The sequence below is a fragment of the Schistocerca gregaria genome, chromosome 7 (genome assembly GCF_023897955.1).
Source record: "Schistocerca gregaria isolate iqSchGreg1 chromosome 7, iqSchGreg1.2, whole genome shotgun sequence".
Taxonomy (NCBI): Eukaryota; Metazoa; Arthropoda; class Insecta; order Orthoptera; family Acrididae; genus Schistocerca; species Schistocerca gregaria.
The window spans coordinates 73,908,902-73,936,850 of NC_064926.1; the positions used below are offsets into that span (position 1 = coordinate 73,908,902).

General features: G+C 38.4%; 1 protein-coding gene across 3 annotated transcripts in view; it reads left to right on the plus strand.

Moving 5' to 3' along the window:
- LOC126281773 (UHRF1-binding protein 1-like) overlaps positions 1 to 27,949 on the plus strand; it is a 360,711-nt gene that overhangs the window by 150,965 nt on the left and 181,797 nt on the right. For all 3 annotated transcript variants that reach the window (XM_049980977.1, XM_049980978.1, XM_049980979.1), the window contains exons 11-14: positions 2,801 to 3,069; positions 7,475 to 7,633; positions 9,919 to 10,346; positions 16,496 to 16,694. In XM_049980977.1, coding sequence (XP_049836934.1) covers positions 2,801 to 3,069; positions 7,475 to 7,633; positions 9,919 to 10,346; positions 16,496 to 16,694 — 1,055 coding nt within the window. The remainder of the gene's footprint in view (positions 1 to 2,800; positions 3,070 to 7,474; positions 7,634 to 9,918; positions 10,347 to 16,495; positions 16,695 to 27,949) is intronic.

Below are 27,949 nucleotides of genomic sequence, written 5' to 3' on the forward strand. Positions count from 1 at the left end.
ATGGAATTTTTGTCTGCGGCTGCTCCTCCAAAATGTAATGGATCAGTCAATGCCTTGGGAAGACACACCATCTATGTAATCTGTGCATTATATTGTTTTTTTAATATCTTCAGTCCAAAAGGGGCATAGATGACAAAAGATATTTTTCAATTCTTAATCTAATGGGAGTTAAAAATAAGTGTTGGACAGATCCATCTTGGAAAACTATTGCCCTCCAGAAAGCTGTGCAATTAGTTCCTGGCTCTAGGCTCAGGATATAAGCCTTGCTTTCTGGTTTGCTGGTGTTGCCTGAAGCACTCTAGTTCTTCCTTAAGGTCGCATTATGAGGCATTGGTATTGGATGGATTTGAATGAAAAAAAGCAGCATAGAAAATGTAAGCATAATGTGCGCCTAAAAATCTGTTGCTCTTCCTAGGCCAGGTTGCAACAGTGGGACAAACGTTGGACAAAGTGAATCTATTTCATCACAAAGAGTAGGTTGCTGAATGGCACAAACAGATTTGCGAATGGAAATCTGAAGCCAGTCTATGCTCAAGGCCAAATCTTCTACTGTTAAGAATATGCTGGCATGAGTTAACATCTGTAATAGTCAGGAATATAGTTTATAGACCAAGGATCAGAGCATTATGGCTGCCATACACACAGACTTGAGATTTTTAGGGTTTTAGTTGTGGAACAGCAGTGGTAAAGTGTGAAGATTTGTTTACAATGCACACTAAAGTGTCTGCACAAAAGGAGAGTGATTGAAAACTCTTAAATACTAGCTGAAAGTATTAATTTCTTCCTGAGAGAGAGAGAGAGAGAGAGAGAGAGAGAGAGAGAGAGAGATAGAGAGAGAGAGAGTCATTGTGGCTACATTTGAAAACTATTTGAGTGTATTGTCACAATATGGGTTTGGGCAGAGGGCCCATTGAATTGTCTATTGTATACTTCAGCAATATGTTCTCCTTTGAAGTCAGTTGGGCACTGAGCTTCATAGTAAAGATATTCTCCATGTGGTTGCTTTACAAACACTGTGGGCGACTTGGAAAATGGCAAGAGCTATGGAGTGTTTGGTTGCTGCGCTTCTTGCAAGTCTCAAAGGCATTAGCAATTCAGATCATTCCATCTAGTGGAGGGTCTGACTTTCATTACAGCTCAACATCTTGGTCTGGTGTCAAACAAATCAAAAGGTATCTAATTAAGGAGTGTGAGTTCAGTGCAGAAGAATGTGATTTCAGAAGATGATCTACAGTATTCATAATCTTACTTGTATCAAACCATTATGGCTCAGGGTACTACCATTTGTTAGGGCTTCTTCCCATCCCTTTCATATTTGAATTCTGGAAGAAACGATAGATTAAATGACTTTGTGTGAACTATAATTAGTCTAATCTCATCTTCATAATCCCTATAGGTGCAGTACGTGGGAATAATGGGGGTGAGGGGTTGGTGTTGTATATTCCTAGATTCCTCACTTAAGGAAGGGTCTTGAAACTTTGTAAGTAGGCTTTTATATATACGCTCTCCCATGACCCAGACAAAACTATGACCTGTTGTGTTACTCTTGTTTTTATGCATATTTTTTATTAGTCCTATCTGTATGCATCCCACACACTTGAGCAGTATCCTGGGATGGGTTGCACTCCTAGTGATGCAGTTTTGAGTGATTGACATTGTAGTCATACAACACTACTTTTTTAATTAATTTTATTTTATTATTTTTTTTATATGCCTGGTTTTATATTTCTGAAAATTTAAAGCAAGTTGCCAGTCATTTCTTCCCTTTGATATCTTATAAAGTTCTAACTGAATATTTTTGCAGCTGTTAACAGACAGTTCTTCATTATTGATAACTGCATCACCTGCAAAAATTCTGAAGTTGCCATTTTATTGTCTGCAAGGTCATTAATATACAACGCAATCTGCAACAGTCCAAACACATTTCTCTGGGTTTAAGGTGTCTAAGTTACAGCGTGGTTAAAAGAGGAGCTAACTCAGCCACAAATTCAGTATAGTGTCTGATAGAGATTCTGCTAGGCCCTGATTTTAATAATTTGAGCTGTTTCTCAATGTCATGACACTAATATCTAAGTGACTCATGTTTGTAGTGGTGCGAGAATTTAACTGAGGCATTGCCCCTTGATTTTTGCTTGTAAGGGAACATTTGAAAACAGGATTCTGTGTTGCTGTTTTGCTACCCTCAGTCACTGTCTCATCTATGAATGTCTGGATGGTTTTGTGACAAATCTTTCATTGCAGATGATGTATTGAGTAGTTTTTCCTACAAGTAGCATTGTGCTGCCAATATGAAAGAGCTTTGTTTCAGAGTTTAAACTGTATTACATATTTACTTTTATTCCTGACTATGAAACATGATGCCATGTCAAACAGATAGCAGTTAGCCAACGTAAGATCTGGTGAGGTGAGATCAATCAGATGACATGTAAGATGAATATTCCTGCAAATATTTTGTATATTCATTGTCCAAAAAACATTTGTGTTACAAAAATGAAAAGCTGAAACTTCACAGTGTATTTTGAAAATATAATAGTAAATGTTACTGATTATTTCATGTTTTATGTTATTATCTGTTGGCTCTGTCAGGAAAAAAAAAACCTTTATAAAATTATTGGTGGTGTTTGAAATGTTGCTTTTAGATTAGTCTTTCTAATATTATTTGACTTGACATCTCCTCAAAGTGCAGAATCATAGATTAATATTTAATACGCATTTAGAACATATTACTCCATGTAGCCATTGTTTCAGTATACATTGTCAGTAGACTGCTAAAAATTAATACCACATTAATTATGTGCAGGAATCGACTCTGTGCGACCAGTTCCTCATGTAACAGGGGATGTATCTCAGTTGGAGCATTCTTTGTCTCGTACACTGTTATGGACAGATGCACGTGATGTTTGGTGTGTCGCTTTGGAACCTGTGAGTGCAAGCTTTTCGGGTGCCCCTGCAGACATTGCTGCAGGAGTTGATCCTGTACCGTTGACTGATGCATTCCCATTAACACTGTGGGCCCATTGGGATGCAACTGACTCTGTGCTCAATACACTTGCTCATGTACCAGCACTGGTTAGTGTTCTGAATGTTTATGTGAATTTACAGATTTGCTTATTAAGAGATGCAGTAATACTTCATAACTGTTGTACATAGTGAATTATTGCAAGATATTATAGTAATTTTAAGTAAAGTAACACCTCACATTGTTAATACCATCTCAGTTTCAATCAGTAGGTTTCTTTTTTAGTTATTTGTTTCACAAACATAAAATTGCAGTTGACATAACTTAGATCCTTTCTGTTTCCTACTTAATGTAATAAGGCTGTGGTAGTTACAGTTACAAAGCTGTTCAGTAATAATTAGCAGTAGATGTAGAAATGCAGAAAATAAGAACCCTTTCGCAGTGTAGTAATATTTAAAGCTGTGGTTTTGTATTTATTGTACAATATATGATGGAATAAGAGAGCAGATTATTGAATTTATCAAGAAAAGCAATTTTTGTATATTTAGTTCTAGAAAGATAACCTATTTTGTCCATATATGGTTAACTTTTAACAATACAAGGAAAAGATGGATTGCTACTCTCTGTAAAGATGACACATTGAACAGTAGATAGGCACAACGAAAAGTTGCTTACCCGTAAGCTATTGGCCAAAGCCTTATTCACAGGACGACACACACACACACACACACACACACACACACACACACACACACACATTCATTCACACAGCCAAGCACACCTCATGCACACGACCACCATCTCTCCTCAGACAGGAATGCAGTTGTCAAGTGGAATGAAAGCAGCAATCTAGAAAGGGTGGGGCAGGGGGAGGGATTGCAGGGTACGGGTGGGGGAAGACAAGAGTGTTGTCTGGCAGAGCACGCAGGGATTAAACTGCCAACAGGTAAGTGTCGGAAGGCTGTGGGGTAGGAAGGATGGGGGTTGGTGGGAATGGAGAGTGCAAACAGAGAGGAGTGGTGAAGGGGATATATGTTCAGGTGTGTTGGTAGAGGATGGTACACAAAGAGGGTAAGGGGATGAAAATATGGAGGAGATGATAGGACAGGCGGTGGAAACTCTTGGGTTGAGGGTGTGGGTACAATAGATTACTGTAGGTTGATCCTGGGATTATTTTGGGGGCAGAGAATGTGTTGTAAGGATAAGGACCAAGATACCCATGATCATTCCTTCACAATGTCAACACCTTATCTCTCATCTGCTTCACCTAATCCTCTTCAACCCAGCATGCACCTTCCTGGACATTGTCCTCCTCTCTGATGGAGATGCAGTATGGCATTCTGGTCCGAGCTGCTGGAGATGACAGTCGTTTGTGTGTGAGGTGTGCTTACTTGAATGAATGAATGTGTCTGTGTTTCTCTTTCTTTTTCTAATGCAGTCTGTGACCAAAAGATAATGTTAAGTATCTTTTAATTGTGTCTGTCTGCAACTTAACGAGTCATCTTCACATTAAGTAGCAATCTATATTTTCCTTACTGTGCTGATATTCCAACCTGGAGTTTCTGTTGTTTGATTCTTTCTTTACTTTTGTTGGATAAACATAATTTGAGAAGATGTAGAGGGCTTCTTTTAATTAGTAAAGACTCAGTTTGACACCAGGAATGATGGGAGTGTGAGTTTTTATGTGCCAAACATTGACATCCCAGTCACTTGCGTGGCATTAAACTGAAATGCGTATGCCACACTTAGAGTGGTTAAAATCTTTTTCTACTGCAAGAATTGAACCAATCATTTGTTGCTCACAGAGCTCAAACTTTTGAGTCTGTTGTTTCTTACTTTATATGTCGGATTACTGTGTACCATCTGTAATAGTGACTTTTACGGAAGTTCTCACAGATGCCTTACATACAATCATAGCAATACACCAGATACGATGCTGAATGCTGCTGGTGTCAGTTCCAGTTTCTTTAAAATTAGCTATTACTTGGTGCTCATAGTGACTTTCCTCTTCAAGAAGTTGTTTTTTTTTTTTTTTTTTTTTTTTGGGGGGGGGGGGGGGGGACATGTGTAAACATTTAAAGATGAGACCATCAAAACTACATAACAAGTAACTGATTCTCAGAAATTCTTCTCAGAATTATGAATCATCATTAAAAATAATGCTGCCATTTAATTCACTTACTTTGTGAAAGTTAATAAAAAGGGTGGTCCATTGATAGTGATCAGGCCAAATATCTCACAAAATAAGCATCAAACGAAAAAACTACAAAGAACGAAACTCGTCTAGCTTGAAGGGGGAAACCAGATGGCACTATGTTTGGCCCGCTAGATGGTGCTGCCATAGGTCAAAACGATATCAACTGTGTTTTTGTAAATAGGAACCCCCATTTTTTATTACATATTTGTGTAGTACGTAAAGAAATATAAATGTTTTAGTGGGATCACTTTTTTTGCTTTGTGATGGATGGCGCTGTAATAGTCACAAATGTATAAGTACGTGATATCACGTAACATTCTGCCAGTGTGGACGGTATTTGCTTCATGATAGATTACCTGGGCTAAAATGGACCGTTTACCAATTGCGGAAAAGGTCGATATCGTGTTGATGTATGGCTATTGTGATCAAAATGCCCAACAGGCATGTGCTATGTATGCTACTCGGTATCCTGGACGACATCATCCAAGTGTTCAGACCGTTCGCCGGATAGTTACGTTATTTAAGCAAACAGGAAGTGTTCAGCCACATGTGAAATGTCAACCACGACCTGCAACAATTGATGATGCCCAAGTAGGTGTTTAGCTGCTTTCGTGGCTAATCCACACATCAGTAGCAGACAAATTGCACGAGAATCGGGAATCTCAAAAATGTCGTTGTTGAGAATGCTACATCAATATCAATTGCACCCGTACCATTTTCTATGCACCAGGAATTGCATGGCGACGGCTTTGAGTATCGTGTTCAGTTCTGCCACTGGGCATAAGATAAATTACGAGACGATGACAGATTTTTTTGTACCCATTCTATTTAACGACGAAGTGTCATTCACCAACAGTGGTAACGTAAACCGGCTTAATATGCACTATTGGGCAACGGAAAATCCACGATGGCTGCGACAAGTGGAACATCGGTGACCTTGGCGGGTTAATGTATGGTGCGGCATTATGGGAGGAAGGATAATTGGCCCCCATTTTATCGATGGCAATCTAAATGGTGCAATGTATGCCGATTTCCTACGTAATGTTCTACCAACGTTACTACAAGATGTTTCAGTGCATGACAGAATGGCGATGTACTTCCAACATGATGGATGTCCGGCACATAGCTTGCATGCACTTGAAGCAGTATTGAATAGCATATTTCATGACAGGTGGATTGGTCGTCGAAGCACCATACCATGGCCCGCACGTTCACCGTATCTGATGTCCCCAGATTTCTTTCTGTGGGAAAGTTGAAGGATATTTGCTATCGTTATCCACCAACAATGCCTGACAACTTGCGTCAGTGCATTGTCAATGCAGGTGCGAACATTACGGAAGGCAAACTACTCGCTGTTGAGAGGAATGTTGCAATATGTATTGCCAAATGCATTGAGGTTGCTGGACATCATTTTGAGCATTTATTTCATTAATGTGGTATTTACAGGTAATCACACTATAACAGCATGTGTTCTCAGAAATGATAAGTTCACAAAGGTACATGTATCACATATTGGAACAACCAAAATAAAATGTTCAAATGTACCTATGTTCTGTATTTTAATTTAGAAAACCTACCTGATACCAACTGTTCATCTGAAATTGTGAGCCATATGTTTGTGACTATTACAGTACCATCTATCACAAAGCAAAAAAGTGGTCCAACTATAACATTCATATTTCTTTACGTACTACACAAATATGTAATAAAAATGGGGGTTCCAAAAAAAAAAAAAAAAAAAAAAAATGCTGTTGATATCCATTTGACCTATGGCAGCACCATCTAGCGGGCCAACCATAGCGCCATCTGGTTTCCCCGTTCAAGCTAGACAAGTTTCGCTCTTTGTAGTTTTTTCGTTTGACACTTATTTCGTGAAATATTTGGCCTGGTCATGATCAATGTACCACCCTGTATATTACCATGCAGAGCTCGGTCACACATTGTTGAAAGTGGGTATAATTCTATTACGTAGACCGTTATTGAAATTAGAGAATGGGCCAGAGTTTGTAGTTTTCTGAATCTTTCAACAGGAGCCATTTTGTAATCGGTAATTAATAGCTTTTTGTATTATTCATACCACACTTCTTAATTACTTCCATTCTCAGTAATAAATGAAATGTGTGAACCGGCATTGAATGAATAATGTGCACCTCTTTTTTTTTTTTTTTTTTTTTTTTTTTTTTTTTTTTTTTTTTTTTTTTTTTATATAGTGAAAGGATTGTCTGATACTTGTAAAACAGTGTTTAGTTTCACGTGTTCTACAATTCACAATTATTTTTTATTGAATATGCCATTTATAAATAAACTCTGATCCACAGGTTAGTTTTCAACTTAATCATTATCAATATTTGTTCCTTCTGAGAGCGATGGATAGAATTAGTGAGACAGCAGCCGTAATGAGTGTTGACTCACATCGCATTCAAGGAAATGATGGTCTCCCACCAACAGTTATTTTAGCAGGCGTGTTGCTGCCACAGGTACATGGAATTTATTTTTAATGTATACTAGTATTTAGTTTTTAACAAGCTAGGAAGAAATAGATTGCTACTCACCATAAAGATGACATGTTAAATTGCAGACAGGAACAATTAAAAGACACTTACACATAAGATTTTGGCCACAGTCTTCATCAGAAAGAGAGAAACCAACACAATTCATTCACACAAGCAACCACACTTCTATCACACTTGACTATCATCTCCCGCAGCTCAGGTCAGAAGAAATTTAGCGTCTTTTCTTTATTTTCATACATAAACAGCTCAGGTCAGAAGTATGCAGGTGTTGTTCTTTATTTTCATACATAAACAAAATTCAGCTTTATTCTGTGCTGTTGGTAATAATAACAAACAAATTTTTTTATTGGCAGTAACTTACACAGTAATGAATGATGAGTGTCACGTATTCATACTAAACTACACTGACTTCTTGCTGTGACTTTTTTCCCCTTATTCCACAGTCGTGTTTTTTGGAAGTTCAATTCCGTGTGTTAAGCTCCCACAATCAAACGTAACATATGGTGTCAATCAGTATACACAGTAATGTTCTTCTCAAAGCACTCTTGAAAAAGCCTCTTGACAGGAAGATAAACTTTGTCAAGTGATATTCACTGTGGAGAAGAAGCCTAATCCTTGCCATAATTGTGGTTTGTTACAAAAACAGCTGGAGAACTGGAAAAAAAGGCAATTCTCTAGCCAGTAATCACTCATCTTTTATCTTTTGTGCAATGCACATTCAAAGTGCAATCACACAAAAATAAATACAAAATGAAAAGTTAATGTCTATGCTTCATTTATTTGCCATTTATTTCAAATGCTAGTCACCTTAAATTTGCATTCTCAGGTTTACACTCATAGAATCAACACTGAATTTATTACATTTTATCTCATCTCACCTGATAAGAATAAACTAAAACAATCATGTTGTTGGTACACTGTTCAAAGGTACCACCACACATCTTTTTCCTGTGACAATATGACAGTGTACCAGATCTGCTGCTTTCCATCTGAGATGTGCATCTCATTACTTTGTTTATACCATTTCATATCTTTTACACGGTACTGATGTTCAGATAGTGAAATTGAGGGATCAGGGTTATCACTATATACGTATTTTTGTTAAAAGTGGGACAGTCAGCATTCTAAAATATGTGCTTTACTCCTAAATTATTTACATCCTGTGAGGATTTTCATTCTATATTTATATTTAGTTACACAAATATTTATATTTCTCCAAAATAAGAAGGCTTTTCCAACATTTACATTAATACTCTGCTCTGTCATGTCTGCAGAATAAGATTTAGGGACTTCAAAACATGCATGGGAGCAAAGAAACAATACACATAGGAAGGCATTGTATCAATGAAGGATACATATTTGTGCCCTTCTAGCAACCACTGTGTTGTTCTACATGGTACCCAGGATGCAATATTGTCCAGCAGACTGCCTGGTACTTAATGGTGTGGTCCATGACAAATTCATAGAGAAAATTTCAGCTCTAGCTCCATCCTCTTCAGCACTTGCAATTAACTGATTCTGACTCTGGTGCCATTCACAGTAGGTTAAAATCTCATTTCATACTGTACCTATCTGCTTAATTTTTAAGTCTGCGTAATATCACATTTCAAAACACCTCAGTTGTTTCTATCATTATTTTCCAATTGATAATATTTCATTCAGTCATACAATGATCTGAAATAGAGATGTAGAAAGTCCTCTCGCAATTCAAGGTAAGTATTTTGTACCTGAAAGTTGCTCTTGTTTAAATAAGTTTTATCCCTATGTCAGTGTGGCCTCTGTGTTGCTTGCATATTATGTGTCATGACTTTCTTAGTAGTAAAAGTCATTTATACTATATTTTCCCCAGTGTTGGCTATTTTTTTTAATTGTCTATTCTAATTTTCTCTTGTATTTTGATGTTGTGTGTCTTTTAACCGATGTTTGCCTCTAACTTAAGAGCCTTGTGACCCCGATAATTCTAGCTCTGCCTTTCTTTTAAGTACAAAAATAAAGCCAGCTGAAAAGCTTGGCGTTAATATCTACATTTCTTAGCCATTTTTGTTGTTTAACTGTAACTTGAGCTTCAAGGGCTTGCACAATGGCACACTTAGAAAATTGGTGGCAGTATTCCATGTGCCGAAATTCATAAAGAAATAGTTTGACTCCCCTTTCTCTTTCCAGTGCGTACGATTCTTGTACTTCCCTCTGTATCATTTTTCTAAAACTGATTAAATAAGAACATGCTCATGAGATATTACTTTTTTCAGGTTGAAATAACATTTGTTATGGCATCACAGACACCAGGACGAGAATACCATGGCAGTGCCGATCTTGAATCTGTTGTCCCTGACTCTGCAAGTCTGGCAGATGAAGGAGTGAGAATACATGCCAATAGCCTATCTTCATCTCCTTCATTTGAAGGTCAATTTGACTCTCGACTTCGACATAGTGTTCCTCCTAATGTGGCATCTTACATGGACACAGTAACTTCATCTCTCCCAGTAAACTCTGTGCAACCCCTTACTGGTCTTTCAATACCTGATAACTTCAATGCTAGCATAAGCACTGTTAAAAAGGGCTGGAAAGGCCTGAGCAATATGGTTACATCATTAGATTCAGTACTGAAAGCCAGTCCGGATGATTTGGCCAGTGAGACTGCTTCTCAACGTAGTGATGCCTCTTCAGACAGTGAAAGGTATATTAAATTATGGCAGTTTCATTTTTATGATTTGATTTTGGCATTAAATTTTAGTTCTTTGACTGTCTCCTCCTCATATACATTGCTTTGTAGGCAGCACATATTTTAAGCACTAACTTAACACCAATGCTTTTGTAATCGATATATCATGAAGATTTTGCATGTTGTACCTCTACCAATTTTCAGAACATTGTATCTAGTCAACCTTGCATTATCTCTCATTTCATTTTGTATTTCCTGTGTGAGTCCTTTAAGTCATGTTCAAGTGATTGAATACTTTAGTAATCTATGTAAATATTAACTTCGAGTGAGAATGATCTAATGTGTGTTTCACCAGTCGTGTTACTATAAACATTGGCATAAATGTGCACTTTTACTATGAATTGCAGATTTTAACCATTGTCAAATGTGAAAGGAGTGCTACATATGTAGTATAAGTTCAGCAAGGTGTATATTTTTACTTGTGAAAAACCTGTTTCTAATATTACTTTTGACAAAACTGTGTGGAATGTGCAATACACTCTCCACTGAAACGTCAAAATGCTTGAGTAATGAATGCACAATGGAACATGACATACAACCAAAAAGTTTTTAAATTTCTAAAAATGTGTCGTACCTATCGAAACCAGTTAGTAGAAAATAGTTTTGAATGCAGCCTTGGCTATAAAACATTTTCTTTAAATATTAACTCACTACACAGGTCTGCAAAAAATTTTTTGTTTAGCTCCATGAGGTATTTTTACTGAATTATATATTTTAGAATTCGCTGATTTCAGAAGTGATGTTAATTTTTTTCTATCACATAAGGTGTTTTTGCAAATTAAAAAAATGGTAAAAGCACCCGTTTATTCAAAATTATCAAACATAATATTTTTTCACACCCAACAAAACATTATTTTGAGACATATAGTAACAATATTATACTTATTCATGTTTTTTATGAAACTTTTTCTTCTTTTCCTTGCTACTTCGCTGAGTCCTTTTCCGATTTCCATCTTTCGTTTCCCGCTTAAGCATCCAACAGTAGTCAGTGAGCATAGTGGCATCCCATCTTCCTTATTACCATCTCTCAATATCATGGATATCCTGGTGAAACTGCTCCCCCTGTTCTTCACTGTAAGCTCCCAGGTTTTCAGGAAAACTGTCTTATGTGGGAGTGTAAAAAATGGACCTTCAAGCTCATCTTGCAGCCTTGATCTTCGTATGCTGCTAGCATTCGCTGAACAATGGTTTTGTAGTCAGGCTCCTTAGTATTTCCCAAAAACTTTTGCACTACATCCTCGAACAATACCTAAGCTTCTTTTTTCTTCTCAATCATACTTTCTACAAAGAGGGTGTCGGTAAAAAGTTATCTTATGTCGGGGCCAGTGAAAACTCCCTCTTCCAACTTTGGTTCTGGCAGTTTCGAGAATTTTGTACACAGATATTTAAAACAGTCTCCATCCTTTTGTAGTGATTTTACAGATTGTTTCATCAATCCCAATTTGATATGGAGAGGGGGCAACAAAACCTTTTCTGGTGGTACCAAAGTAGTATTGATAACATTTTTCTCTCCAGGTTTTAAAGTTTCTCGGGGAAGCCAATCACTTTTAGTCCATTGCTGTTCACTGGCTCTACTATCCCACAAGCATAAGAAGCATGGGTATTTAGTATAGTCTGCCTGCTGACCCAAAAGCATCATGAGTATTTTGAAGTCCCCACAAATCATCCATTGATGATCCTGATATTTGATTTTTTCTGAGATAATGGACAAATCATTATAGTTTTCATCCATATGCACAGAATGTCCCATCGGAAGTGAGGCATATTTATTTCCATTGTGCAATAATACTACTTTAAGAATAGTTTTGGATGAATCAATGAATAGGTGCCATTCAGAGGAGTCATACTGCATATCAAAGCAGTGCACATCATTGCAAAAAACTAAATTTCCTTCTTTTGAGAAGGTAAGTTCTTTTTCTCGGTGTCTGTACCATGAAAATGAGGTGCCAGATAAAAAGTTTTTATTTTTGAATCGTGAACCTAACAGCTCGGCTGCATCTTTTGAAAGACCTGAATCTCTTACTAAATCATTGAGTTCACTTTGAGAAAACAGTTGAGGCCTTTCATCTTTGTGGTAAGAAAATCTGAGCTTGGCTCCCCCTGAGGAGGTAATGTAACTTCGTCCTCCAACTCACTCGGGTATTCATCCAAACTGGAAGGTGGCTGTGGGATAGGTATTTCAGAGCTATGGGGCACTGGATGTATAGCTGAGTCAAGCTTAGGATAACTTATGCTTCTTTTGTTTTTTGAATTGAATCCCTTTACATCAACTGAACAGAAGTAGCAATTAGTGGTATGGTTTTTCTGCTCACACCACATCGTAGGAATTCAAATCTAAATGTATTTTTCTTACCCTTAAACCACAAACGGAAATCTTCTTCAAACCTTCTATACACCTTATGCGGTGCGCATGGTTTATCTTCATCACCAAGTTTTAATTTAAAGTAAGCAAAATAAACTTTCCTCACAAAATCACTTATGTTTCTCTGTTGACTTTTATTAGTGTATTCGCCACAGATACAACAAAACCTGTTTGGAGAAATAACACAATCTCTTGTAGCCATGACTAGACAGAAACAGCACTGTTCACTTGATTAGCAATATGTCTACTGAGAGTTTCTCTTCATTTCATGCAAGATACAAATCATCATTTGACTTTCACAACATGATAAAACTGAACAATAAGATTTTTTGCATTTGCTTCTGATGCCCAAGAATTCACAGTGGTAACAAAGAATATTTTTTAAATTTAAGTTTATTTTATCAATTATAATTGATATAATTTTTAATAATTATTAAATTAAAAAAACACATAGGTTTATTACCAATGTACATAACAATGTATGTGATAGAATTTTTTGAATATTTTACTTGTTTTTGGGAGCTCAAAATGTGTAAGAGAATGTTAAAAAAAATCCTATGCAGTTTTTTAGTCGCAGACCTGTTACGGTTTCATATAGGAGCATTAAGCCATCTTCAGGGCAATGAATGGCTCCTTCTCTGAACACACCTAAGTAACTCCCAGCAAGCGTTTGCCCATCGCAGGCACAATACAGACATAGTAGCTCTCACAGAGACCAATGAAAAAAGGAAAGGAACAGAGGAAGGAGATGGATACCTGCACATGTTTCATGTTTAGTAGTGTACCAAAGTAAAGGGCTTGAGGAGGAGTATCCCTAGTAGTTAAAAGGAAGTGTAGAAAATAAGTCAATCACAGACTTTTCAAATGGATATCAATGTGATAAATCAATCCTTTCATAATCATATCAGCACATGCACCATCGACAATGCTGCAATTACTGAGGATGACTGTTTCTGTTTTGATCTGATGACAATTTTGGAAAAATTAGGAAATTGGAGTGAGGTATTTCTTATCTGTGGTCTAAATGGCAGAATGGGTTCCAAATTAGATGACCCTGTAGTAGGATGCTACAGAAAAGCTGTTGTGAGTTGTTGGTGTTGTTGTTGTTGTTGCTGCTGCTGCTGCTGTTCTTGTTGTGGTCTTCAGTCCAGAGACTGGTCTGATGCAGCTTTCCATGCTACTCTATCCTGTTAAAGTTTCTTCATCTCCTGCAACCTACATCTGTCTGAATCTGTGTAGTGTATCCATCTCTTGGTCTCCCTGTACAATTTTTACCATCCACATTGCCTCCCTTGATGCCTCAGATCATATCCTACAACTGATCCCTTCTTCTCGTCATGTTTTGCCACAAATTTCTCTCCTCCCAAGTTCTGTTCAGTACCTCCTCATTAGTTATGTGATCTACCCACCTAATCTTCAGCAATCTCCTGTAGCACCACATTTTGCAAGCTTCTATTCTCTTCTTGTCCACACTTTTTATCGTCCATGTTTCACTTCCATACATGGCTACACTCCATACAAATACTTCAAGAAAAGATTTCCTGACACTTAAATCTATACTCAACGCTAACAAATTTCTCTTCTTCAGAAACGCTTTCCTTTCCATTGCCAGTCTACATTTTATATCCTCTCTACTTCGACCATCATCAGTTATTTTGCTCCCCAAATAGCAAAACTCCTTTATTACTTTAAGTGTCTCATTTGATTCCCTCAGTGTCACCTGATTTAATTTGACTACATTCCATTATCCTCGTTTTGTTTTTATCGATGTCCATTCCGTTCAACTGCTCTTCCAGGTCCTTCGCTGTCTCTGACAGAATTACAATAACATCAGCAAACCACAAAGTTTTTATTTCCTACTCCAAATTTTTCTATTGTTTCCTTTACTGCTTGCTCAATATACAGATTGAATGACATCAGGGACAGGCTACAATCCTGTCTCACTCCCTTCCCAACTACTGCTTACCTTTTATGCCCCTCGACTCTTATAACTGCCATCTGGTTTCTGTACAAATTGTAAATAGCTTTTCACTCCCTGTATTTTACCCCTGCCACCTTCAGAATTTGAAAGAGTGTATTCCAGTCAACATTGTCAAAACCTTTCTTTAAGCCTACAAATGCTAGAAATAAGCCATAGGTTCAGTATTGCCTCACATGTTCCAGTATTTCTACAGAATCCAAGCTGACCTTCCCCGTAGTCGGCTTCTACTAGTTTTTCCATTCGTCAGTAAAGAATTTGCTTTAGTATTTTGCAGCCGTGACTTATTAAACTGAGAGTTTGCCAATTTTCACATCTTTCAACACGTGCTTTCTTTGGGATTGGAATTATTATATTCTTCTTGAAGTCTGAGGGTATTTTGCCTGTCTCATACATTTTGCTCACCAGATGGTAGAGTTTTGTCAGGACTGTCTCTCTCAAGGTTATCAGTAGTTTGAATGGAATGTTGTCTACTCCTGGGGCCTGGTTTCGACATAGGTTTTTCAGTGTTCTGTCAACCTCTTCACGCAGTATCATGTCTCCCATTTCATCTTAATCTACATCCTCTTCCATTTCCATTATATTGTCCTCAAGTACATCGGCCTTGTATAGACCCTCTGCATACTCCTTCCACCTTTCTGCTTTCCCTTCTTTTCTGAGAACTCGGTTTCCATCTGAGCTGTTGATATTAATACAAGTGGTTCTCTTTCCTCCAAAGGCCTCTTTAATTTTTCTGTTGACAGGATCTATCTTACCCCTATACATCTAGTGATATGTGCCTCCACAGCCTTACATTTGTCCTTTAGCCATTCCTGCTTAGCAATTATGCACTTCCTGTCAAACTTATTTTTGAGGTGTTTGTATTCCTTTTTGCCTGCCTCATTTACTGAATTTCTGTATGTTCTCCTTTCATCTCTTGCTGTCTCTGACATAATTACAATGTCATTGGCGAACCTCAAAGTTTTTATTTCTTCTCCATGGATTTTAATACCTACTCTGAATTTTTCTTTTGTTTCCTTTACTGCTTGCTCAATATACAGATTGAATAAATCGGGGAGAGGCTACAATCCTGCCTCACTCCCTTCCCAACCACTGATTCCCTTTCATGCCCCTCGACTCTTATAACTGCCATCTGGTTTCTGTACAAATTGTAATTAGCCTATCGCTCCCTGTATTTTACCCCTGCCACCTTCAGAATTTGAAAGAGAGTATTCCAGTCAACATTGTCAATAGCTTTCTCTAAGTCTACAAATGCTAGAAATGTATGTTTGCCTTTCCTTAATCTTCCTTCTAAGAGAGCAGTTGAACGGAATGGACAGTGTCTTGAAAGGAGGATATAAGATGATCATCAACAAAAGCAAAACGAGGATAATGGAACGTAGTCGAATTAAGTCGGATGATGCTGAGGGAATTAGATTAGGAAATGAGACACTTAAAGTAGTAAATTAGTTTTGCTATTTGGGGAGCAAAATAACTGATGAGGGTCGAAGTAGAGAGGATATAAAATGTCGACTGGCAATGGCAAGGAAAGGGTTTCTGAAGAAGAGAAATTTGTTAACATCGAGTATAGATTTAAGTGTCAGGAAGTTATGTGCTGCATTGTAGCATTTCTGTGTGTTATTTAAAGCATAATACTATTTATGTATGTTATTTAAAGCATTAAAATCAACCAAAATTTCTCAGGTACTCATGGAAGGCATCACAGGGGAATTAAAATAATACTAATAATTTACTGTTTTCTTTTTTTTTTTTTTTTTGTGAAAGGTATCTTCTCGAAGGACAGCAGACAGAAGGATTAGACACTATGTTTCGTGCTGGAAGTATTTGTGAACTGTGGCAGCCTGGTCTGGAACTTGCAAGTGAGGTGACAGAAGATATAGAAAGAATTGCTCCTGATGGCAGTGTCAGCTCACCTAGTGATGGCCGTTCTCCTGATGACAGTACTGGCAAGCGAAGGGATCTGGTATGTATTTTTCTCGTGAGATGAATCATATAAATCTCTCTTTCATTTCATACAGATGTATTGAGAAATGGAGTTTAGTCATGAAAATTGAGAAATTGCTACAAATCACTATCAAGATTGCTTCACAAATCAGGTTTGTTCTGTTAGTGCAAGAAAGGACTACTGCCTGCTTAAAATACTGCGTATGCATGTGAAGACACTCTTTATTACCCTGGTTGACACAACACAGAAAGTAGGTAAACTGTCAGATATTTTAACTTTCTTTAAGATGCACAAATCTTAGGTAAGAATTGCAGGTTGCTGTCTGTGATTAGGGTTTGAGGAGTTCCCTTGATGACAATTATTTTGCTGACACTTTAGTGGTAACACAGTGGTTGTAGACGTCATCCTGCCGATATACTGAATTTGAGAATAATTTTTTGCTGTATAACAGTGTGTGTAATTTTGAAACTTCTCAATGCATTATAACAGTGTTGGATGAGGACGTGAATCCAGAATCTCGATATTTTTTGGGATGTAGTTTTACCAGCTGAATTATTCAGGCATGACTCTTGACCCAGCCACATAGTTGCAGTTCTACTTTTACCTATCTCCTACTTGCAAGTTTCATAACATATTGAATTTTTTATGTAGGATGTTCATCAACATAAAACTACATAGCCAAAAGTAGTGAGTCCACCCAGTCCACTTGCATGAACCCCTTTGGCAGATCCTAGTCCTGCCTGCCTTGAGAGTGACTGTGTGGAGATGGTTAACACCCATTGAGAGCAGGACAATGAGGATTAGAGTTAGCAACTGGTGTCTCATTGTAAAGGAAATTTCCTTTCATGTGGGGAACACTGATGGTAGATATCATTGCTGCCATGCTGAATTACTCTAATGATTTGAGGAATATTAGTAGCTTATTGAGGAGCAGGGTTGCATCTTGATACAGTATGTGGATGCCATCCAATACCTGTAATATTGGGTGGTTATAATTAAACCTTCTCTATTTAACACATTATAATGTGGAAACTGATTACTCTATGAGTACCAAACTTGGTAGCTTTAATGTCCACAGTATGGTGTGCATGATTTCCATGTGTCACAGTGCCACTGTCCAGTTCCAATTGTGGCCACCAGGTGCCTTGATCAGTAATTGAGATTCATGGTTTCAAACACTTGACAAGTTGCAGTGCACTTGTTGACGTATCAAAATGAGCTTCGACAAAAGTAGCAGGGCATTATTGGTGAAGCTCTGTTACCAAAACAACAGTAATGCTGCAGCTCCACTTCGAGAATATCACTGGCTGAAACTATTACAGAAGGGTCCTCTTTCTCCACCTGCTGTGCATTGTGTGATGAAGTAGTTTGAAACAACTGGAGAACTGGTCGTCACTCCAGGAAGAGACCAACGACCAGTTGCACTGCAGGTGGTTGATGGAATTGCTGTTGCTATGGCAGACAATGCTGCGCCCAATTCCTGACCACCAGGCAGTGCTCGTGCTGTGTCGTGACAGCTGAACATCCCATGGTCCACTGTATGGAAGGTGCTTCAAACCAATCTCAAATGGTATCCGTATAAGATCCACATTGTACAGCAGCTTGCACCACAGGATCCATGACGACATGTTGACTTCACTCTCCACTTTCTCACAAGGATTGAAGTTGATGAGGGCTGGACCTGGACCATCCTATGGACAGTCTAAGCTCGTTTTCCTCTAGCATTTAAGGTGAACACACAGAATTGCTGAGTGGGGGATCTTCACCTCCAGTCACTGTGCATGAAGTTCTTCTGTAGGGTGAATGTGTCACTGTATGTTGTAGCTTCATGGCTACGTTCATCATTGGCCCTTCTTTTTTGAACAGGTTAGTGCTCAGGGACCAAAGACATGCAGTGTGAGTAGCCAGCATTACTGCAATATACTTCTCCAGCATGTCATACCTGCCCCACGGGAAAGAAACGCATTGAACTCAACAATTTTCATGCAAAATGGAGGCCCACTACACATCACACGTGAAGTTCACCTGCTTCTCCAAAACACTTGATTGAATTATCAGCTGATCATTCCAAATGCATGGCTGGTGCTTAGCTTCTGTCTGCGTAATTCAGAAAAGTTGGTGGTAGAGGCGTGGATCCAAATGGCCTGAGTTGTGAAGTGGCAGTCAAAACCAAGACTGTTAAGCTCAGTTGCATGTTGTGCCACAGGGTGGTCCACTTTACTCTTTGCCATATCATGGTGGATATCTGGTTAATAGTCATACCAATATAAAAAGCTGTACAGTGATTTCAGTGGAGTTGCTATGTGACACTGCTGCTTTCACAGGTGGCCTGGCCTCTGATGAGTTAGGATAAGTCTGTGACAGACCTGGAATATGTGGTGATGGGTGGGTGGATTGGGCAGGTCTTGCACTTGGGTCTTCCATAGGGATATGATCCCTGGGTTGGGATTAGGAGTAGCATATATATGGACTAGGATACTGTAGAGTTTGGGTGGGCAACAGAACACCACTTTAGGAGGGGTGGGAAGGATCTTGGGTAGGATGCCTTTCATTTCATTTCATGGTATGATGATGGATAATCAAAGTCCTGACAAAGGATGTAGTTCAGTCGTTCCTATCTAAGCTGGTATTGGGTGACAAAGCACGTGCTCCTTTGTAGCTAGTTTTGGGGCTGCGTGGCCATGTGGCAAGGGAAATTTGTTTGCAGACTAGATCTGTGGAATAGTTCTTGACTGTGGAGGCTTTGGTGAGTCCTTCAGTATACATGACAAGGGACTTCTAGTCACTGAAGATATGCCATCCCAGGGTGGCCAGGCTGTATGGGAGGATTTTTTTTTAATTGTCAAAAGGATGTCAACCATCAAAATGTAGTGGTTTGTTGGTTCATGGGGACAGTGGCGTGGATAGTCCCATGGACAGGAGGTCACTTTCCAGGATGATGGCATGTGGAGTTGAGGAGGACCAGGTGAAGTGGATCAGAGAGAAGATGTTAAGGCTCTGAATGAGGACAGGGTGTCTTGGCCCTGAGTCTAGATAATGAATGTATCGTCAGTGAACCTTAACCAGACAAGGGGTTCAGGGGAAGGTGGGGGTCTAGAAAGGTTTCCTTTGGGTGCCCCATAAACAAGTTTGCATCGGAGGGTACCATGCGAGTGCCCATGACTGTGCCACAGATTTGTTAGGATAAAGTTTGTTAGATGTATGAGAAATGCGGCAGTGTGTTTGGAGCTTGTAGTATGTTGGGAGAGGTAGTGTTCTATAGCAGGAAGACCATGGGCATGAGGAATGTTGTTTTATAGGGAAGTGGCGTCAACAGTGATGAGTATGGAGCCAGGAATAAAGGGGTGGCGATGCTGAAGAGTCAGCAAAGGAAGCGGTTGTTATATTCAATGTGGGAGGCTAGATTTCAGACAATTTGGGCTGAAATTATTTCAGTGGGAAAACAATAACCAGCTATGTAGGGTGACCAGGATTGTTGGATTTGTGGAGTTTTGGGAGCATGGAGATGGTGGGTGTGCAGGGATTCATAGGGATGAGGAGGGAAATGGATTCATGGGAGAGGCTTTCTGAAGGGGCTAAGGCTATAAGCAGGAGCTGGAGGTTATGTTGGACTTTTGAAATGGGATCACTCCGGCAGAGTTTATAGGCGGGGTAGTCAGTTTTCAGAGGTCTTTTGCCATGTAATACCACGATTCATAATTACAGTGATGGAACCATTGTCTGCAGATAGGATGATCAGGTGAGGATCTAATTTGATGCTGTGAACGGCTATCCATTTTCCTGCTGAAATATTGGTGTTCTTAGGAAGGGACCTGGGATGGTGAGGGCAAGTTGGAGGTAAGAATTTTCTGAAAGGTGACCAGGGGGTAGTTAGATGGGAGTAGGGAGGGGCAGAGGATCACAGAGTGAACTGGGAGAGGCATGGTTCAGTGTTGTGATTAGTATGGCTTTGGTTGGAGGGATTGGTGCCAAAGAAGTGTTTCCATTGCAGGAATCAGGAGAGGGAGAGCATGTCTTTGATTAGTGAAAGTGGGGCCTTTGGATAGGACTGAAACTACTGTGAACTGAGGATGTAATGGGAGGAATCACTATTTTGATCACTCTTTCAAGGAACAAATGTTGGAGTCTGCCTTAATATGGGAAGTGCTGTGAGTGGTATAAGTGGGGATGTCCAGTGAAATTTCAGGCCCCCTAGAAACTGCTTGCAAAGTCATGGCACAAGATGACTCGTTTGAATTGAGACTGGAGAACGTACACTGACATAAACTCAAGATTTGACAAGTATAACTGAAACAGAAGAGAAAATAGTCTACGGACAACTAATGACTACATAATAATACACGTGACAGGGTAGATGGCACTATTTGCATGGAAAATGTGAGAAATGCTCCAACTTTGGAGTTACAAGCATGTCAAAGAAATTGATTGTAAATGAACATATCAAATGATTTCTGGCAGCAGTGTAAGTGCAACATCTAAGAACAAAAGAGCATGTTTAGAATTTCCCTCTCAATGGATATAAAATTATTGATCATGATGAAAGAAGACTGCTTCAGCTACCCCAATTTTACATTTTTGTGCAGTCCTGACTTATGAACCCAATTGAGGAAAGTGCAGAGTCAAAATAGAAACCCCAAAATAAGGGCAAAAACACATGTAATTGGCATATATGATTAAAAATCGGGAATCATCTCCAATACTTTGTATAAAATCTGTCTAAGTGAAGGAAATTAAATGCACAACACAATGTTTATACAATAATTTGTGGTAATGAATTTCATCAGTTATTAAAAAATCACAGATGTGTAATACCAAGTAAAAACTCATAAAAAAAAATTGAAATTGGTATCTGGGTACAAGGCAATTGAGCTATTTTCTGAAATGCTATGACCAAAAATCATACATTCTAAACATTTGTTTTCGTGAGATCATCTTTTCTGTTCAGCCACAAGAAAGCAAACAATGATCAGTACGTTGAATTAAACCAAAAACATCGCAGCAACTAAGTGTTTAAACTGTAAGCATAAATGCAGATATCTGCTTAATGAAAAACCTTGTTACCATTTCTGTTAGTGTTAAATGCTTTTCTGAAGAGCCACACTTCATACGGTCACTGCTGTTTAAGTGTTATTTTAGGCTTGATGAGAGAAACAGACTTGAAAAAATGAGTTTACTCTCCCAATTGACGTTACAAGCTTATTAGAAGTCGGTGAATTTCTGTATGCTGTGTGGAATGCGAATTTGAAAGAAAGCTCAGGTGCTACACCTTAACATCATCCCCTCTATCACTACTGCCAATCTTTACGATGTGCAATGTGTTATGTGTGTGTGTTGCAAAATGTACGGGGTATTCAAAAAGTCTCTCTGCAGTGCCACATGATTGTTAGCCGTGCATGCCATATGCCGCAGTAAATATACCAAAATGAAACTCAGTGAAATATAAGTTATTAATTTATTGAATACTCATTTTTACTTACAAATTTTCACATTAAATGTTGAAAGTGTCCTCCCTGTTGTTGAATACACAATTCATTTATCACGTGTTGGCTCAGTTCAGAATGCTTTGTTTTTACTGTCTTATTATTTTTTTTTTTGTTACCGCTACAACCTAGCAGTAGTTGTATCGTAATTACGCAGTGAAGCTAAATGTGACAAACTGTGTTGGCAGCACTAATCAGGATTACATCAGCATTTTCTCTGACATCTCCCCTCTCCGCGATGGCCTAAAATATCCCATTAACTCTGCCACCACCTGTAGAGTCAACCATCTGTCTTTTGTGCCATGTATAGCTCATTCGGTCACATGAAGTGTCAATGGGAAGAAAACGGGATTAAGTTAAGCAAGATGTTGAGAAAGAACGTAGAACCAAGCTAAATGTTACTAGGAAGAAATGTAAAATTGGGGATTTTTTAGCATTGATCTTACAGGTTTTTCACAGGGGCTATGAATTTATAGTGTAGAATCACGAAAAGTGTAAAATTGGAGGACGCAAAATCAGTGTTCCACTGTATCCATTTATGGACTAGTTAGTATCTGGGCATTAGAGGCAATCTTCGGGGAAACATCTGCATTTAAAAAAGAGCAAAATATATAAAAGACCTCGCTTTGACTAAAATATACTTGGTCTACAACTATGCTTTCGCTGTTTTTTCTCAGAGTTCAGGGCTTTATTGTGAAAAACTTACAAAAAAAATTATGATACATAGTATTGCCCATCGCTGGCCACCACATTTGCCTTCTTTCAGATAGCATACAAATCACGTGGCGAAGGATCTGTGTGTCTTTTGTGGGGATCCATGAATCGATAAAATTTTGCACTTGTTCATATGATGGGAAGTGCTGGTCAGCCAGACTGCATGCCACTGATTGAGAAAGGTGGTAGTCAGAGAGAGAAACATATGGAGAATGCAGCGGGAAGGATATCACTTCTCATTTCAATGTTTCCATGTATATTTTGATGAGTTTTGCGACATGGGGTCAAGCACTGACCTGCTGCAAAATTACCTTTATGTGTCTATCACTGTATTGTGGCCATTTGTGTTCCAGTGCTGGGCTCAAATGCATCAATTGCTTTCGATAAAGATGACTTGGTGACTATCTTCATCTGTTTCAGTAGCTACGAAAACGTTCTGTCTTCCTCCACCATGCTGGTCTTCAACATCAAAATCAATGTTCTTAATGCATTGAAAACATTCTATGCACATTCTTCCACTAACAGTTCACTCACCACTGATCTTCCCCAGCATTTTAAGAGCCACAGTTGCAGATTTCATGTTACAGAAGAAAATTATAACTTCCTGCAAATGGCGAGAAATGGGTACGTAAGTTGACGTACTTAATCGAGAATGACCGTATGATGCAATTACAAATCGGCTAATATTTTTATGGCATTATGTTTACGGATGCCTAAGCTTTTTGTATTACACCTGTGACCAACCACCTGAACCCCACTTGCCACTACTGCCATCTATTGCAAAATGGCAGAAGCAAAGTTGTAGCCCTAATAGTTGAACATTACACGAAACTATGTGGGAAAATTATGTAATCACGTTTATATCATAATTTACTTCAAGCAATAACCAATAAATCAACGAACATTCTCTGTCCAATTGTAATAAAAATGTTCAGCCATCAAGAGGTCGGTAGTCACGTTAAATACGACAAAATGCAGGGAACATCATTCTTATAAATTAAGGAAAAAGTGGTGAACTAGATGGATGTAAAAATACGAAACAAATGATATGTGTAAGTGATGAAAACCTGTGTTAACCTGGTAAGGGAGAATAAACTCAAAATCAGAGCCTGCATGTATGACAGATAGTGAAGGTCAAACTAGATAAAATGCTGCTTACGAAATAGAGATTGTGCTGACATGAGGCATGCAATGACCACCAAGAAAGCAACTGAGTTGAACAGGGTCCTGTAGGGGTAAGAAAAATGAGTGCATGTACTTAAGAGCATGAGGTAAAGCAGGAACAGAATCATAAAATGTGGTAGAGAAAGTTGGGTAGCACCTTTACAAGTGATTTTACAAGTTAAAGGTAGATGAACCTAAGGTACAATCACCTTACTTTATTTATTTACACATCTAGTTCAATAGGACCAAATTGAGGACAAATCTCCAAGATTGTGGAAAGTGTCGGTACATTAAATTACAACATAAAAGTAATAACATATAAAATAAAATGTTATGAACCCAAAAAGAGACAAGCCATAAGCTTATGTAAATGCAATCAACAATATAACACAGTAATCAGCTTAATTTTTCCAGAACTCCTCGACAGAATAGGAGGAGTGACCCATGAGGAAACTTTTCAGCTCTGATTTGAAAGCGCATGGATTACTGCTAAGATCTTCGAATTCTTATGGTAGCTTATTGAAAATGGATATACTATACACCTTTCTGCACAAGAGTCAAGGAAGTGCGATCCATGTTCAGATTTGATTTATGCCTAGTATTAACTGAGTGAAAGCTTCTAATTCTTGAGAATAAGCTAATACTGTTAACAAGAAATGACAGTAAAGAACATATACTGTATATTGAGAGGCCAATGTTAAAATATCCATATTAGTGAACAGGGGTCGACAAGAGGTTCGCGAACTTGTACCATTTACTGCCCGGACTGCCCGTTTCTGAACCAAAAATATCCTTTTATAATGGGAGAAGTTAACCCAGAATATAATACCATATGACATAATAAAATGAAAATAAGCAAAGTATATTACTTTTCATGTCAAACGATCGCTTGCTTCAGAAACCGTTTGAATAGTAAAAATGGCAGCATTAAGTCTTTGAACCGGATCCTGAATGTGGACTATCTGCAGCATTTTGCTATCTATCTGAACACCTAGAAATTTGAACTGTTTAGTTTCACAAATCATATACCCATTCTGTGAAATTAAAATGTCAAGTTTTGTTGCATTGTTTGTTAAAAACTGCAATAACTGAGTCTTACTATGATTTAGCATTAATTTATTTTCTACAAGCGATGAAATTATGAACTGCACTATTTGAAACAATGCCAATGTTGCACACAACATACTGTACTACCAAGTTAGTGTCATCAGCAAACAGAAATATTTTAGAATCTCCTTTAATACTAGAGAGAATGTCATTTATACAAATAAGGAATAGGAGTGGCCCAATCACTGATCCTTGCCCTCCCTCCTCATTTGGTCATGCCCCACTCAGGCCCCACATCATAGCCATTCTCAACACTGTGAACACCTTTTGCTGTCTGTTGTTGAAGTAAGAGGTGAACCAATTGTGAGTTATACTCGTATTCTATAATGGTCCAACTTGTGGAGAAATATTTTGTGATTAACACAAATGCCCTAGTTCAATAAAAAAAGATGCCTAGCATTCGAAACATTTTATTTGATCCATCCAGTACCTCACAGAGATGTCTGTGATATGTCTATGGACTCAAATGGAATACCGCTTTTTACATACATGGCCACTCCCCCTCTTTGCGAAGAACTCCTTGTACAACAGCAAGCTAATCTGTATCCTGGTAAAGGAAGCCTCCGAATTGTCAAATTAAAAAATGGTGCTCCAGTATATGATGAAATACGCTAACTCCTTCACTTCTTGGAGGCTGGATCTCCTCTGAAAGTGATTCCTTTGTTAGAGGGACTTCCTTTAAGCAGCGATACCTGTCAGCTGACTTCAGTCTAAAAAAGGTGCAGCTCTAACACCAACTACAACAGGAATTTTCCATGAGTGATCCCACCACTGCCCACTACACTGTTACCTATAAGCTTTGCCTCCGCTTCCCATATCTATTGACGAGCAGCTCATGCTTAGTGAAAGCAGTTCTATTGATAAACTCACGTTGCACTGCTGCAATGTGAGCCATGTCCTTCGTCATCAGTGCCTTCTCCAGCCCCAAGTTAACATGACTAACAGTAGCATTAAGATGAGGCCAATCATGACACGGAAACAGTTGCACAAAGTGCACATTAGTGCCTCAGTTTGAGTAGCTATCTTTACCGAGTCACCACCTACATCATCTCTATCAAGACTACTCCCTGCTCCACCCACAATCACTACTACCTGATCCTCTTTTGTAAAATTCCTACATAACTCTCTTCTATTAACAGTCACCTGAGCCAACCCTGCACTAGGCTTCACAATGCTGGCAACCTGGTACTCACTCCCTCACTTCCTGCAACTGCTGACTCACACCTCTGCCATGCAGACTACCTAGCAGCAGGACCTTCTTCTTTCTGTTAGAATTTGCAACTGACCTTATGCTCCCAACTGCTGAGGACTGCTGCACGTTTCCTGCACCTACACCTACAACTACAAGAGACTCCTATCCATTCAATTCTGACAGTTGGTCAAATGTATTGGTTATACGCAAAGTACAACTGTCTGACTATCTCCTCCTCCTAGCTGCCTACTTACCAACTGCCAGTTCCCACTCCCCAGCACCCATCGAACTTCTCAATCTACCTAGTTCCTCCTCTGCATCTTGTAATTGCACCTGAAGAGTGCAGATCTTGCTCTCCTGCTCCTCTGTCAACTCATTCCTGCTACAAATTCTGCATTTCCAGGAGAGGATCTCTCTAGAATGGCCACTGCATTCCCCCCAATGAAAATACTTTGAACAAATCTCACACTGTAATCCACTACTCACAAACCTACGACAAAGCCCACACTTCTCACTCATGGTGAAATTTTAACAGGAACTGAAAAACCTAAATGTCTATGTTACCTAAGTTCAGTTACAACAGTAGAACTATTTAAAGAACTAACAGTAGTAATCATGAGTTTCACTCTCTACCAAGAAAGCAACTACTTTTGTTAATACTACTAAACAACAGCTATTGCCTATAACACAAAAAGTCCACCCAATTTCTTATCTGAAACCAACATTTCAAGTGACCGCTGGAACACTCAGTGAAATTACACACCGTGAATGAAAGTTTTACTGTAATATTTCACTACAAACAAAAAGAAACATCAGCTGGAAACTACCACACTAAATTTAATAAATGATTTCAACACAAAATCAATGCTAAAAAACATGGTGGGCAAAAATATCCGAAAATTTATTAATCATTATTTTGCCAGAAACAGCACAAGACACCATGGAAAACTACTAAATTTATTAACTGAATAACAGTGCTCAAAGCTCACCCTGATATATAAACACACTGAAATATTTGTATGAAACTAGTTATATGAAACTAGTTAGTTCATAAGTAAATATTTATCATAGATCTGAAGCTGTCTTTTTCATCTTGATACAATCCTACAGCTGTGGATGCTCAATATACAAAATTTTCAGGAACTGACTGCCCTGTGAGGCAAAATGGCATTTTCAAAATTTCTAAATTTCAAGTAAGTACTAATATCTGTTAGCTAATATTCAACAAAATTTACATCCCAATCTGTATTAAGAATATGTTTAGTGCACTTCAGGATAAACCTGTCCATTATTTATGTTGCGTGATGTTTTCTGGCACCCTATTCATTCGATTATAAGACGAGGTCTTTTCCCAAATTCATCATTAAAAAAATATGGGGTCCTCTTATATTCACAGAGTAAACTGTTGCTACTGAGGTCAGCATTTTATGTTGTTGAGTATAGTATACAGGGTTAGTCTTACATTTAGAGAAGCAATTTTGGCTATTGTGGTCATGTGCTTAGTTATTTTGATGAATTTGGAAGGGCAGAGCTCAACAAACGATACTCACGGTTCCTGATGTACCAAAGTGCTTGATACAGTATTGAAGTTATTCGAACCATCATGTGATAGTGAC